The 13883-nt window shown below is 41.9% G+C and overlaps 1 protein-coding gene across 2 annotated transcripts; it reads left to right on the top strand.

Annotated features, from left to right (window-relative positions):
• Nucleotides 1-7226: 7226 nt before the first annotated feature.
• hlx1 (H2.0-like homeo box 1) lies at nt 7227-12305 on the top strand. 2 transcript variants are annotated; one of them, XM_083643777.1, is made up of 5 exons: nt 7227-7768; nt 8580-8753; nt 8884-9068; nt 10394-10729; nt 12209-12305. In XM_083643777.1, exons 1-5 carry the CDS (start codon nt 7315-7317, stop codon nt 12293-12295), a joined length of 1236 nt encoding a protein of 411 aa, XP_083499903.1. In that variant the 5' UTR covers nt 7227-7314; the 3' UTR covers nt 12296-12305. The 2 variants fall into 2 exon arrangements, with proteins under 2 accessions (XP_083499903.1, XP_083499904.1); XM_083643778.1 differs by lacking the exon at nt 8580-8753.
• The last annotated feature ends 1578 nt before the right edge of the window (nt 12306-13883 follow it).

The following is a 13883-nucleotide window of genomic DNA, read 5'->3' as shown; positions in this document are numbered from 1 at the left end:
CCACGTGACCTCCATGTGCTATCAAGCACATAGATAGAGGTCACGTGGAGGCTGGGTTTACCCCAGCTAGGATCCACTTGAGCCACTTTCAGATGGCACTTCTCCCCCACCTATTGGTTTTATATAGCACGTCGCCACTAGATGGCAGCGTTTTGCTAAAAGTTGGGGGTGGGGGGGCTCTTTTTTATTTGCCGCTTTGATTATGGGTTGCTAGTACTACCTTGTGATATACTGAGGCTGAGCAATACACTATCAAATTATGTTGTCCACAGTAACATTTAGTTAATATAGTATGGATTAATTGCAAATAAATTCCACTTGAAATAATAAAAATGTATAGCCTAAATACAAAAATAAAAAGAAGAGCCCTTGCGAAAAATAAATACACCAATCCTAAATTATGTTTTAAACTGGTACTTCACAATATCACGACATACCTAAACTATATAGGTAGGCTATAGACAGTTAACTTAGTGGATTGATTATAGTATAGTGATGGCATTGGAGAGAAAACAAAAATAATACCGCCAAGAACGACAGTCCCTGTAAACTAATTATTGAAACACTATAAAGTCAGAATAGCCTATAGGCTATATTAATATATTATGGATATTATAGTGGTTTTTCGTTAGGGACAGTTTGACTGAATTTAGCCTAAATAGGCGAGTGTTTAAACCAAATCCAATAGTTTGCAACAATTTGGGGTGGGAAAAAAATATGGACTTTCGTAGCTACATAAAGACATGTATCTGTGAGAAACGTAATGTAGTGCAGCTATGCTTGCCAGCCTATACAGCTGACGTCGGGGGGGGTAATGTTCAGTTCAGAAATTCAGTTTACATTAAAAACGAAAAATGACATGAAGGCGCTCCTGGGACGATCTGGAAAAACTATTTCGGAAGCACAGCAAAGTCAAAGCTGTCCCGAGAGACGGCCCGGCCTCCCGGGAGGGAGAGACCCACCGAGTGAAAGTGAAGGAGGCAAACTGTGCTGCTGTTCATGAAAACCCCACAGCAAAAACAGGCACACATTATTCTAAATAAAAAATATATTAAGAAGTCTGGTTTATTAATATTATAGAATATTAGGAATCCAGGATTCCTGCAGACTATCAGCAAAATTAAGATACATAAATAAATAAATAAATAAATAAGTGTGAGGGTTGTGGATTGAGAAATTATCACAGATAATGTTATTAAGCAAATATTACCCTGCCAAATATCAGATTTCAAAACACTTCATAGCATATTTTCACTTGTATTGTTAATTCAAGAAATAAGTCGTTTTTCATTGTAATAATAATAAAAAATAAAAATAATAATTATTATTGTTATTTTCTCTCTCATTAAATTGCTTTTTAATCGGGCTCAAATATTAACTTTGGCATGGAGGCATGGCTATTAAATTCATTTGAGATTATGTTCCCCTTGCTAGATCAAAAATGAATGTCTAGAATTTGATATAATCTAATAACCATCTTCTTTGCCGATGTGTAATTGTATGTCTGTGATGTGCTCGAAGTTTGTCACATTAAAAGTTCGCTTTGCGCCTCCACCAGACCTGCTGCATGCTGTTTAGAGTCCTCCGCAGATTAATAGTGTCCTGCATTTTTCCGCCGTTGTGTTTAATACAGCAGCGGTGAATCGACTGGGCCGAGTAGCTTATAAATTATAACTGAAGCTTCAATGCGAGGCGCTCTGCTCTGCCTCAGGCTGCTCTAAACAAGCACACACTTCAGCTCTCAGTATCTGCAGCCCTGCACGGCTCTGATTGTCATCATGTAAAATATCAGTATCAGAAGTCACTTAATAAGCCTGAAGTCTGAGATAACCGCATGGACTTGCGCTATTATGAAGATGTTTTAACCAGGCTGAGCACTGCAAAAATATTCAACTAGCCTATACTAAACGGTTGAATGCACCATATAGGCTAATAGGCTGAGCGAGTATTGAGTCTGAGAGCAGGCCAGTGGAGTGCCCAAACACAATGCAGAGGCAGTTTGTTTCACTATTTTAAAATGTATTTTTCTCTCTCGATGCAATTGTGCATTCGAATTCCTGAATCAAGTGATGCAGCTGCAGGTATCTCACCTAAAATTGTCAGTTTCTTTCCCCGGCCAATGTGTTTTTTTGGATCTTTACGCACAGCAGCGCCGCGCGTCGTGGCAGCCAGCCACGCCACTGGAGGAGAAGCAGTAGGACTATAATGGTTTGTTATTATGACCTTTTGTGTTTCCATTAGTCTGCTTACGCCGTTTATCCCGTGTGTACATTTGCGCCTCGGAGCAGTAGAGGGCCTTGAACCGCACAAGAGGCGCGCGGAAGGGCGACTTTAATCTGTTTGAATGTAAACAGACGGGTTTGCTCATAGGCACCGAGTCACCGTCATATTTAAAAGCTTCAATGAAAGCGGCCCTCAGGTTGTTTAAAGCAGAGGGCAGGCCGGGGTGAGTGTGATTAGTCTACCACTCCACTGTCCAGCTAATGACCACTTCATGTCTTTAGCCTGTCTGTGCACGTAAAGCCCTGTTACCCTGGCACTAAAGGACAAAAATAGTCCTATGATGGATTTATTATTACTATATTCAATCATTCATGCTACATAGGGTATTGTTAAGGCAACTGTCTGTCTGTCTGTCTGTCTGTCTGTCTGTCTATGTCTATGTATATCTTTTTTTATTTGTAAATGTTTTATTTTGACATTTATTTTGTTGCTTTGACAAATCAGAATGAAAACTACATTTAAAATAAATAAATAAAAGAACAAGAAGCGGATTGGTCACTGGGGGGAGCTGCTTGTACATTTAGTGAGTTCACATGCTCATTAATATTCTAATATCAGTTTGGATAATCAAGTGGGTCATGTGTAGCCATTTAAGGGTTGCCTTCTTTAATAACCTGGATGATAATAACAATATAATAACCACCTGTCTATAATTCATATCAGCCATATATGCCTATATATAAAAAATAATTTACTGATGCCTTTTGTGGTGTGTGTGTGTGTGTGTGTGTGTGTGTGTGTGTGTGTGTGTGTGTGTGTGTGTGTGTGTGTGTGAGTGTGTGTGTGTGTGTGTGTGTGTGTGTGTGTGTGTGTGTGTGTGTGTGTGTGTGTGTAAGGTCAGCTTCCATGGCAACATTCAGGATATTGTGTTTATTCCCATACACAGGCATGTCCATGATGAGATGAAGATACATAGACATTAGACAGCTTATCCAGATTACCTGAGATGTAGGCTAATTACAACGATCAAAAAGATATGTGTAATATATAGGCCTATGTTTGAGGCTTTTACCACACACAATGCATTGAGTCAGTGGCAGTCAATGTCAGACCTGACATTTAACCCCATGCCTGTGAATTGAAAATCACTTGAGTTCATCTCAACAAGCACTGTTGGGAACGTGGGGCGTATTTGGGGTCACATAAACGGGGACAGTCTTGTTTTGAATTGACTTTAGACACGTCCCTTATACACTTCTCTTTTTTCTCTCTCTCTCTGTGGAAATGATGGCAGCGTGCCATACAGAAGGCTGTGTACAATGGCCCAGGTCCCATTAAATCTGCGAAAGTTCCTTCCTGAGGCAAACATTGCCAGAAATAGTCATCTTGGCTCGGGCCTGGACTTTTACAGAGGGGAGCAATAATTCTCGGTTTAATAATGGAAATCATTTAATTCTGTCCAGCCTCTGATCCAAGAGAGCTCCAGGCAGAGGGGCTCATTGAGTTGTCCTCCGCCTGATAAGGCTTCCTGGAAAACACACAGCCAGCAATCAAGCAGCAACAATAGACTCCTAAAGACGCTGAACTTCAGGTAGTCAACAGCTTTGTTTTCAGCATGTGCAACATGGCCACGTGACTCCTGTCTGACATTTCATTTTCAGCTTTGTTTGTTTGAGCTCTGATTAGCAGAGTGGATGGAACGGTCAGTCGGGGCAACTATATCCTGTTCTCTTGTAAACCAGCTGGACTGCAGTGAGTCTCAACCTTTTTCATATCAGGGACCCTAATCTTGTCTACAATACATTAGAGCCATGACCCCATGTGATGAGATTTAGTCTCAAATCTGAGATTTTTTTTTTACTCACGGTTATGATTTTGTCCAGATGTCCATGCCTATCTATTGCGAAGGTCAACATTTCATCTGCATGGGGACCCCTGAAACCCCCTCAAGGAGCTCTGATGGTGCCCGTGCCCCATTGAGAACCATTGCTAAAGAAAATGGGGGATGCACTTATATTTCAGTTTTGAAATATATTGTAAGCATCTGTTTTTGGGCTCCTATAAGCAAATATAAGAGTCACTACATTGGCTTTTCCCCCACCTCTAATCTGCTCCACAGAGAAGGATTTGGAAAAGGTGAAGTAAGGTGACTCTAACAGCACCCAGGGGGTGTTCTGGGTGAAGAAGTCATTATATTTCTGACTTGAGCCTTTACATTTGATTTGTGGAAAAATGTGTGCTTTTTAGAATAAGCAATTTACAGAAGGCTATCTGAACCTCTGCATGCTATGCAGTGAAGTCTGATAAACCAGGGTCATATCCTCTATATTCCCAAGTTTCAAGTTTAGTTGCATTGAAAAAATAGAGTTTGTAGAGTAAGACCAGCTTGTGCCTTGGCTGTCTCCCCTTCAGAAAAATAGCCTAATGCAAATATGCATTTAAAATTACACTGCATTCAATAAGGACAATAAAAACAAGAGAACAATAATTGCATTAAAAACCTAAAGGGGCATTAAACTGACAATTAAAACAAACAAACAGTCACTCTATTTGTTATATTTCTTATAGACTGGTAAGTGATAAACATCCCAATGTGACGACTATAGGAGAAAGTTGTTCATGTTATAAAATATGATGAGTCCATGGGCCACAACCTGTGTGTCTGTGTGTGTGTGTGTGTGTGTGTGTGTGTGTGTGTGTGTGTGTGTGTGTGCGTGCGTGCGTGCGTGTGTGTGTGAGTTGTAAATTCAAAGAAAGTGGGTAAACACTAATTGATTAGTATTCTAGCACAACTTTCTCCCCTAACAATCGGTGCAGAATAAACAGGCAACACTGGGAAAGATGAAATTGCCAGCAGCATCCCAGCAACGCACTTGCATTCGTCCAAAACGTTATTTTTATGAAGAAATCCTGCTGTGTTGCTGGAATTTACTCCTTTTTTGTAAACTACAATTCCCATGATCCCCAATCAGTGATAAAGGAAATCTCCCACCAATGAATTCGTAAAACATTTCAAACGAGAAATATGAATTCATGTGTTTTATTGAAGAAAAAAATAGCACTATCTAACTTGATTTTTTTTTTATACAATTTTAATGTGACTTTTTGTGACGATAGCCAGCCTGAAAAAAGGTGATTCCTTTATAAATTAATAAACGGTGGTTAAATTGAATTTTGTTTGTCCCCCTCAGGCTGCTGGCTTCCCACTAAAAGCTCATCACAGCACCTGAAATAACTAAGGCGTGCTGTGTCTGCCACATCCTCTTCCCTGGATTGTTTTGACTGCATGATCGAGGGCAAACGTCGCTATCTCATCGCTAATTTTAACCCGGAAAAGTGTCACTCGAAAACACTATGATAGGAGGCAGCCAGGGTCATCGGCCCTTCCCGCCCCTATGAATCAAGACGAAATGAATGCGAGCACATAAGCTTCAGAAGCCATTGTTTCAACACATGCAAAGAGAAACATGCAATCGGAGAGTCAAGGGAGGGGGGTAACTAGTGCACACACACACACACACACACACACACACACACACACACACACACACACACACACACACACACACACACACACACACACACACACACACGGGGGGGGGGGGGTCATTTTTTCTATTCAAAATATCGAAATAATATATAGCATAATTAAGTCTTAATTAAGTAATTAGTGGCCAATATAGCCTTTATAGGTGCTAGACCTAATATCATGAGCCAGGTCAGCTCCATCAATAGCCTATATTGTCACCGACCGTAGGCTACAACTTTTAATTTGAATAACAATATATTATATTTTTTGTATTTCTACTATTCAAAAGCTCAATAAGGCGTAGCCTAGGTATAGGCCTATGATATGATAGCCCTATATGATGGCCTATATGAGCCCATAACGTGTGAATGCGCAGGGGCCTTGCGGATGAAGTATCGCCTCTGAAGTTAATTGTGTTTTCGTTTTGGAGGGGAATAGATTTCCTCTGTTTATTATGAGCACAGGGACGGATTTGCGTCACCGTGCAACTTGCAGGTCGAGATAAAGTTGCACAAATATTGAAAAAAGGAAGTTCTAACAGCCATTATAAAGTTTCCCCCCTCTGCTCCGGAAGAAATAAGGATTTCTGCTGTATCCTAAAATACTAAAACAGGCTCTATTTTGGGACAAATCTAGCAGGCACATCCGCTCATTTAACACGAATCACAGGCCATCAACAACAGGATGACTTCGACCTAATAGACTGCCGGACGGGCACTGGCCTGGAATTGCACTTTAATATTTAACAGTGACCATTATTACTATTATCAGCATCATCATTATCATCGTTATAATAATAATAATAATAATAATAATAATAATAATAATAATAATAATAATAATAATAATATGATGATGATGATGATGATTATTATAGGCTATAGATAGATCATCCCTATTTTCACATGTGATATTGCTATGAATCATATAAATCGATTTGATTTTTTTAAATATTCTGTCACTTATGTTGACCTATTTGAAAAAGTCACACTATAATTTTGACCCTATATCGTCTTAAGTATAATAGGAGCCAATAAATAGGCCTACTCATTGGCCTCTGAAACTGGTAGCCATTGGCTACGGAATTTGCGTAAAAAATAATAGTAGCTAATCGAAATGATATGGGAGTACATGATGATGATGGTTATGGTGGTAGTGTGCGCGCGTCTGTGTGTGCGCACGTGTGTGGTGATCAAGACCTCAATGAGTCCATCGTCTTGGGATCAAAATTGCTCCCTAAAACTGTCCCGTGCTCATTGACACGCGCGTGCGTGCAGTGTGCGCGCGTACGTGTGTGTCAGCTACACATCATCTTCTTCATTTCCAAGGGCGTGATGATGTGAGCCATACAAACCATCCATTGGCTTAGAAAGCGACCAATCAGTGTCAGAGAAGGAACTTCGGAGTGGAACTATGGGTTAGGATTTCAAGTTGGGAGAGCGATTTTGGCACTTCCACAAAGAGGACGCTCATCTCCCCTATAGCCTAAAACACTATTCCTGCCTCATACATGCCTGGCCCCTCTCACGCTCTCGTCGCTTCTCTTCAGTAAAGGCTCCAGGATGTATACGGCCGGGCTCAACCCGTTTTACGCATCCAATTTCAGCCTCTGGTCGGCGTACTGCGCGGGGGGCTTCGCCGTGGACACCATGAAGAAGCCGTCGTTTTGCATCGCGGACATTTTGCAGGCTGGAGACGCGGAGAACATCCCGGGCTCGTCGCCCCTCATGGTGCATATGGGACACCCTGCGCACCGCGCGGCTCAGGGGCACTCCGGCAGCTCCCCGCTGCGCCCGTCTCCCGTCTCGCCCGAGCTGTCGGTGTTCGGCGGTGTTCGGGTGAGCGCGGGTGCGTCTCCGTACCACAGACACGGACTACAGCTGACATCTGTCTCCAGAACCACGTTTAACTCCCAGCAGGCTCCGCCGCCCTCAAGCAAAGACCTCAAATTCGGAATTGATCGGATATTGTCAACAGACTTTGACCAAAAACACAAAGAGACGTCGTCATTAAGAGGTGAGCATAAACTAATAAAGATATTTGGTATTTGGCTTAGCAAAATCCTGTGATATATCAGCCAGAGCAATAAAGGAAGATGTGTTTAATGTCTTTAAAGGTGCTGTAGCCTATTTGCTTTAATTTATGGCTATGCTTTAAAACACAAGTTCTAATAGAAATGTTTACTTTTATTTTTAAGGCCTAGCCCCACATCACATGCATGCTTGCAGGCAACATGCATCAAGTTCTGCTAGCATAATGCATAATATTATATATATATATATATATATATATATATATATATATATATATATATATATATATATATATATATATATATATATATATATATGCAGGCAACATCAAGTTCAACTTTACAAATTGAAAGCAACAAAGCAGAGGCGTCTAATAGCTTTTAAAGTTGCACATGTGCAGAGTCAATTACCTGGGCCAATTTATAGCTAACACTGGAAGACTTGTTCACTGCAAGAGTGCAACAGTGCAAATAGCCCAATAATACAGCACTTTCCAAATCCTCTTTTCTGTTGCCCCCCTCCACATAGGAGGTCAAAGGTCAGGCTCAGACACAGAACAGCAGCCCTGCAGCTGGTAGGGAGTCAGTGTGTTGCTCAAGGACACTTCAGCAAGGGGGGCTTGAACCCGGGCCCGTCCCGTTGAGGGATGGCCTCTCTCTAACCACTAGGCCACCCTGCCGCTCCAAGCAGAAATAGAAAGCGAGCTAGTCTTTTGAGAGTCTTCACTGAATGCAGGTTGCCTGTGCGATATATACTTCTCTCCTTACTGAAGCCCATCTCTCGCTCTGTAACAGATCTCACGTCCATCGTTAGCTCGAACCGTCAGTCAGGCATCCACGTCCCCGTTCAGCCTCCGGCCAGCCAGTACTACTCCTCCATAGACCCCGGGATGAGCGACGCCATGATGAGTTCACTAGGCAGCAGCAGCAGGCATTCAGTCCAGCATCAGTTTCAGGACACCTTCCCAGGTAGCCATCACATATAGGAGTCATACACACACAGGGTATGGGCCTGCTGTGGCTATCTGTGCTGCGCTGACTTCTCCTCTGAGGACCGGCGCCTGTCATTTTAACCCGTTTCCCCTCTCTCTATTCGCAGGTCCTTATGCTGTCCTCACTAAAGACACCATGCCACAGACGTATAAGAGGAAAAGGTCATGGTCGAGGGCGGTGTTCTCAAACCTGCAGAGGAAAGGACTTGAGAAGAGGTTCGAAATACAGAAGTATGTCACCAAGCCGGACAGGAAACAGCTGGCTGCAATGCTCGGCCTGACAGACGCTCAGGTGAGATGCAATGCTGACCTCAATGCGGTGTCTTTGAACCCAGGGTGGCTAGCTGGTGTCAAGAGTAGACCTAACAGTGCGGCCATCCAAATAAAATGAGTTGTGTAGTTGTGTGTGCATGCGCGTGTGTATCCGTGTGTGTGTGTGTATCCGTGTGTGTGTGTGTGTGTGTGTGTGTATGCATGTGTGTGTGCACGCGCATGTGCGTGTGTATCCGTGTGCGTGTGTGTGTGTGTGTATCTATCTGTGTGTGTGTGTGTGTGTGTGTGTGTGCGTGTGTGTGTGTGCACAGCCCAATGAAAAGATGTGACAGTAGGCCTACAGTGACAGTGATATGTGTCCTCATATTGTTGAGACATACCCGGTATTACATTGTGCAATATGAACCCTATTGCTGCTCATTGGCCCATTTCCTTATGTCTAGGCCAAGCAGACCAACCTGAAAAGAAACACACAAGTTGTCGTGTAGGCCTAAAGGAGCTATAGGCTATTTTCCCCCCAGTAGCTTTTGTAATAGATTTTCCAATAAAACAAATAAGCCACATTTTCCAACTTTTTAGAAGTAATTTGCGCATTTGGGTTAAATAATCATAATAATAATAATCATAATAATAATAATAGCCTACTGAAGTAGTCTCAATCGATCTGGCCTGGCCTATCAGCCTACAACATTAATTCAGTTCGAGCAATATGATTGGTGAAGAGGCCAAGAGGCCAATCATATTCCCTCAGGTGCCCCTGAGTCCCAAACCTCACCACAATGGCACTCGTGACCTAGAGCAACACCTCACTGTAAATATCAGCCTGCCTTGTTTACATTCCATCACCACATTGTTTCAATTAGCCTACAAAGACGCCACAAGCTGTCAAAACCAACAGCATATACTGTAACTATCTTATAACCTACATTTGTTGGATTATGGGTGGGGGGGTCTTTAATTGTTCTTTTGTCTATTTTAATATATAACTGAAATAGCAAAAATGCAGGCGGTGCAAACAAAGCCAACATCTTATAGCACTTCCTTTCGAAATAATAAACAGTTGGAAGCCATAGGCATGGGAAAACTATGGCAACGTAAAATAATTTATCACTTATTATTACACAAAATAATAGACCTATCTTGTCAGTTATCAGGCATTGCTCAACTTGTGGCCAAAATCCTTCAATATAGAAATGAATAGCAATATATAGAGTTTAGAGGATTTGGTGGTAAATGATAAATGATAGCCTATAAATATAGGGACTATAGCCTCCTTTGTGTTTGTAAGGCCATGTAATCTAATGACTGAATGCAGCCCTCATAGTGTACGCACTGTGTCTGCAGGTGAAAGTGTGGTTCCAGAACAGGCGCATGAAGTGGAGACACTCCAAGGAGGCGCAGGCGCAGAAAGACAAGGAGAAGGAGCAGCCAGCGGACAGGCCTGTGTCTGACCCGGACCCAGACCCGGGTCAGAGAGACCCGGACCCGGGCCAGACAGAGCCCAGAGAGGCCGAGGACGAGTCCGAGTGTGAGAGCGAGCTGGCGGCCAGCGAGTCCGAGTCAGACGAGGCCCCGGAGGAAACCTCTGGACATTTGGATGTTTCTGACGTTTCTGAGGCGCTGGCGCACAACAAGACCAGCGTCATCATGAGCAGCACAGAGACGACGGTCACAGACACGGTGACGTCACAGATATTAATATGAATGGACTCGCTTTGGTTTATGAGGCTATTTTTTGACCGTGTTGGTAGAAGAATGACAGTGGTGTTGAAACACATCTGGAGTGGCTTTATGGGTGTCAGTTCACAGGTATGGTGCAGCTAATCACAGTGGTATCAAAGTGGTTCTCAACGTGCGGTGCGGGGACCACCGGGGGTCCATCCCAGGGGTCCCCAGCAAATTGTTGAGTCATTAAACTTCATTATTTAATTCACAAAAACAGTTAGGCTAACGAATGTAGATGAATGACTATCAATCTTATCTGCTATCATACCTCATTGAGTTCTGGACAAAATCATAGGCTATAAAGAATATTCACAGACTTGGGTCTAAGAGACAACAAATGCGGGTCCGTGGCCCTAATGTTGACTGTATTAAGGCTCCTTGAAAAAGGTTGAGAACCACTCACTTGTTGCCACCAAAAAAAATTAAACCCGGCTTCGGCTATGCTTCAGGGAACAATGTCATGTGATAAATTCTTATAGGCCTATAGACACAGGTCACCAAACTATCACTGAACTGACTGCTCCCCTGATGTCTTATCCAAGTCCTAAACGTTTTGCTAGTTTTCCCCCCTCAGATAAAGATAAAACTATAGTTCAAACAAACAGTTTGACGCCCACGACAGCCGCTCACTGACATCTTGTTGTTTTCCTGTCAAGAGCTTTTGTGTGCATGATTTCTTCCTTATCTCAAGGAAATATGCAGGTTGTGAATTTTCTATTAGGTTATGAACCACTTGTTCCACGTTATGAATTCTCAGAACATCACGTTCATGTATTTTGTCCAGATAGATAGATGTGCTATTTTGTTAACAATAATTTGCACTGAAAATATTGTAAATAAAATGTTTCTTATACTTTGAAAAATGGATTACATTGAATCAATTCACATTGCATTTTATTATTATTATTATTATTATTATTATTATTATTATTATTATTATTATTATTATTAATAAATTCATTTATTTCCAGTAAAAGGAAGCTATAGATTTAATCAGTTATAGGGTAAAAGATGTGTCATCCTGCCTCAAATTTAGAGATAATTTAAGGAGAAGTTGCACAACTTTCATTATTAGGATGCAATTGTTGTAAGACAGCGTATTGCCTATTCAAAGGAAATTTGTAATAATGCGATGACAGGTCCACACATGCAGCTAACGCAACCGATGAACCCGAAACCAGTTTGCTGAAGTGTGCAACAAAATAAATAGGCTGAGTGGGAAACGAAAACAGTGAAAATACTGTGGAAAATATATTCCCTGAGGTTGAGTCACACCATTTATTTTCATACATGTGCGGGAAACCCCTTACTTTTGTGTAACAATTAATATTTAGTTAAAAGGCCTAATGGCTAGAATAAAATAAAATTGAATAGCCTACAACTATTTCTTTTATTTCATATTCTTTTCTCTTTTTTTCTTTTTTCTGGCGGCAGATCACCGGGTCAATGAGACTAAATCATATGATCTTGATAAATGAAGTTGTAAAGGCTATGTTAAGGCCTATGTTAAATTTCTCCTGATGATGTCGCGGCTCTGCAGCGCATGCGGGCGGGGGAGAAGAGGGGGATTTATAGTTTGTATACATTGACTGGCTCCAGATATCAGCAGCGACGACCCGGATGAGTATATTTTATGTAACCAGGCGCAGATACAATCAAACAACCCATTTATAGACCTCCTCCCTCGCCATTTGTGAAGGCATTTTAGTTGGGCTGCTGAATGCCCAAAGCGAGTGGATAGCCCATCACCTCGACCCACTCTTATGTTAATGTATGGGGGAGGATTATGTCTAACGATGAGTCTGATGGCTAACATGAGTATAGGCTGACGTCAGCTGCACTCAGTGGAGAAATATAATTTCCAAGTCACTCTTATCGCGATGGTAAAGGGGGAGACATTAAAATAAGCATTGTGTGTAAAAAAAGAAAGACATAAAGACCAAGGTTATGCATCCATTCCATATATTTACTGCACAATTTAACCGGTTAAGGTTTAACGACATGAGGTCATGACACACACACACACACACACACACATACACACACACACTCACGCAGGCACGCACGCACGCACACGCACGCACGCACGCACGCGCACGCACACACACACACACACACACACACACACACACACACACACACACACACACACACACACACACACACACACACACGTGTCTATTAATCTATCTGTGATTATATTTTAATAGACCCTCATAAATCTGGCCTAACCGTCTTATTATTTACTGAACAATGCCAAATCCTCAGTGTCATCCTTCAGGCCAGTGTACTGGCTGTTTAGTAAATATAAACTGAAACTTACAATGTGTAAACAAAGCTCAAGTTCACACAGTAATTGTTAGTAATTTTGTCTATGTTAAAATCCTCCCAAAAATCCGAACAAAAATCTATTTAAGCTCTATCAACCTTTTCGGTAGCCTACAGAAAATTATGACTCTCTCCCTCCCCCCCAAAGTCATCATGGCATAACATTGATTATTCAGAGCCATCCTGGCTCTAACACATGAGTTTAGGGTATTATGTATGCTTGCATATTGAAGAGTCCTTCGATGTCCAGAAAGTTATAATTTAGGCTACCATTTATAATTTTGTAAATTAATCTCTCACTCCGTGATTTTGTGGGCTATATCATACATGCTGGCAAAGATTTGTTGATGGAAAAAACTAAGCCTGGTGGAACTTGATGGGGGAAATAAGCTTGGTCTATTTTTGGTCCTTTGTTTACAGTCAAAGTAAACTAAAACAACCATTTCACAGCTTCACAATGTCTATTCAAAAACAATATTTATCTATGAACTATGGTCAGTGCTGAGATCTGTGAATCAATTTGAAAGTGGTGTGGGGGGAGGGGGGGGGGGGGGTCTCCAACACCTCGATTTGAATGTGGCGAAGCTGAATCCAGTCCTGGCCTTTTGATATTTCAGCATCATGTTAGCAGCAGCATCAGATGTGACCCAGGCCCAGACCACCAGAAGCTCCCTCTCTATGGGGTCCACTTTCCTCTCCGGAAAGAGGACTGACCCCAGGAGAGCTGCCGTTTTTCCGTTTTAGCCTCGCATCTTGAATTTCACTTTTCATTCTCCACCTC

The sequence above is a fragment of the Poromitra crassiceps genome (genome assembly GCF_964638095.1).
Source record: "Poromitra crassiceps genome assembly, chromosome: 9".
Taxonomy (NCBI): domain Eukaryota; kingdom Metazoa; phylum Chordata; class Actinopteri; order Beryciformes; family Melamphaidae; genus Poromitra; species Poromitra crassiceps.
Note: the sequence above shows the minus strand (reverse complement) of the source record. Positions and strands in the feature narration are given on the sequence as shown.

Excerpts from the sequence above, each read along its gene's own strand:
- hlx1 (XM_083643777.1), top strand. The coding sequence starts at position 7,315 with ATGTATACGGCCGGGCTCAACCCGTTTTACGCATCCAATTTCAGCCTC. Across the intron at positions 9,069-10,393 it reads TCGGCCTGACAGACGCTCAG|GTGAAAGTGTGGTTCCAGAA; the intron begins GTGAGATGCAAT and ends CTGTGTCTGCAG. Across the intron at positions 10,730-12,208 it reads AGACGACGGTCACAGACACG|ATCACCGGGTCAATGAGACT; the intron begins GTGACGTCACAG and ends TTCTGGCGGCAG.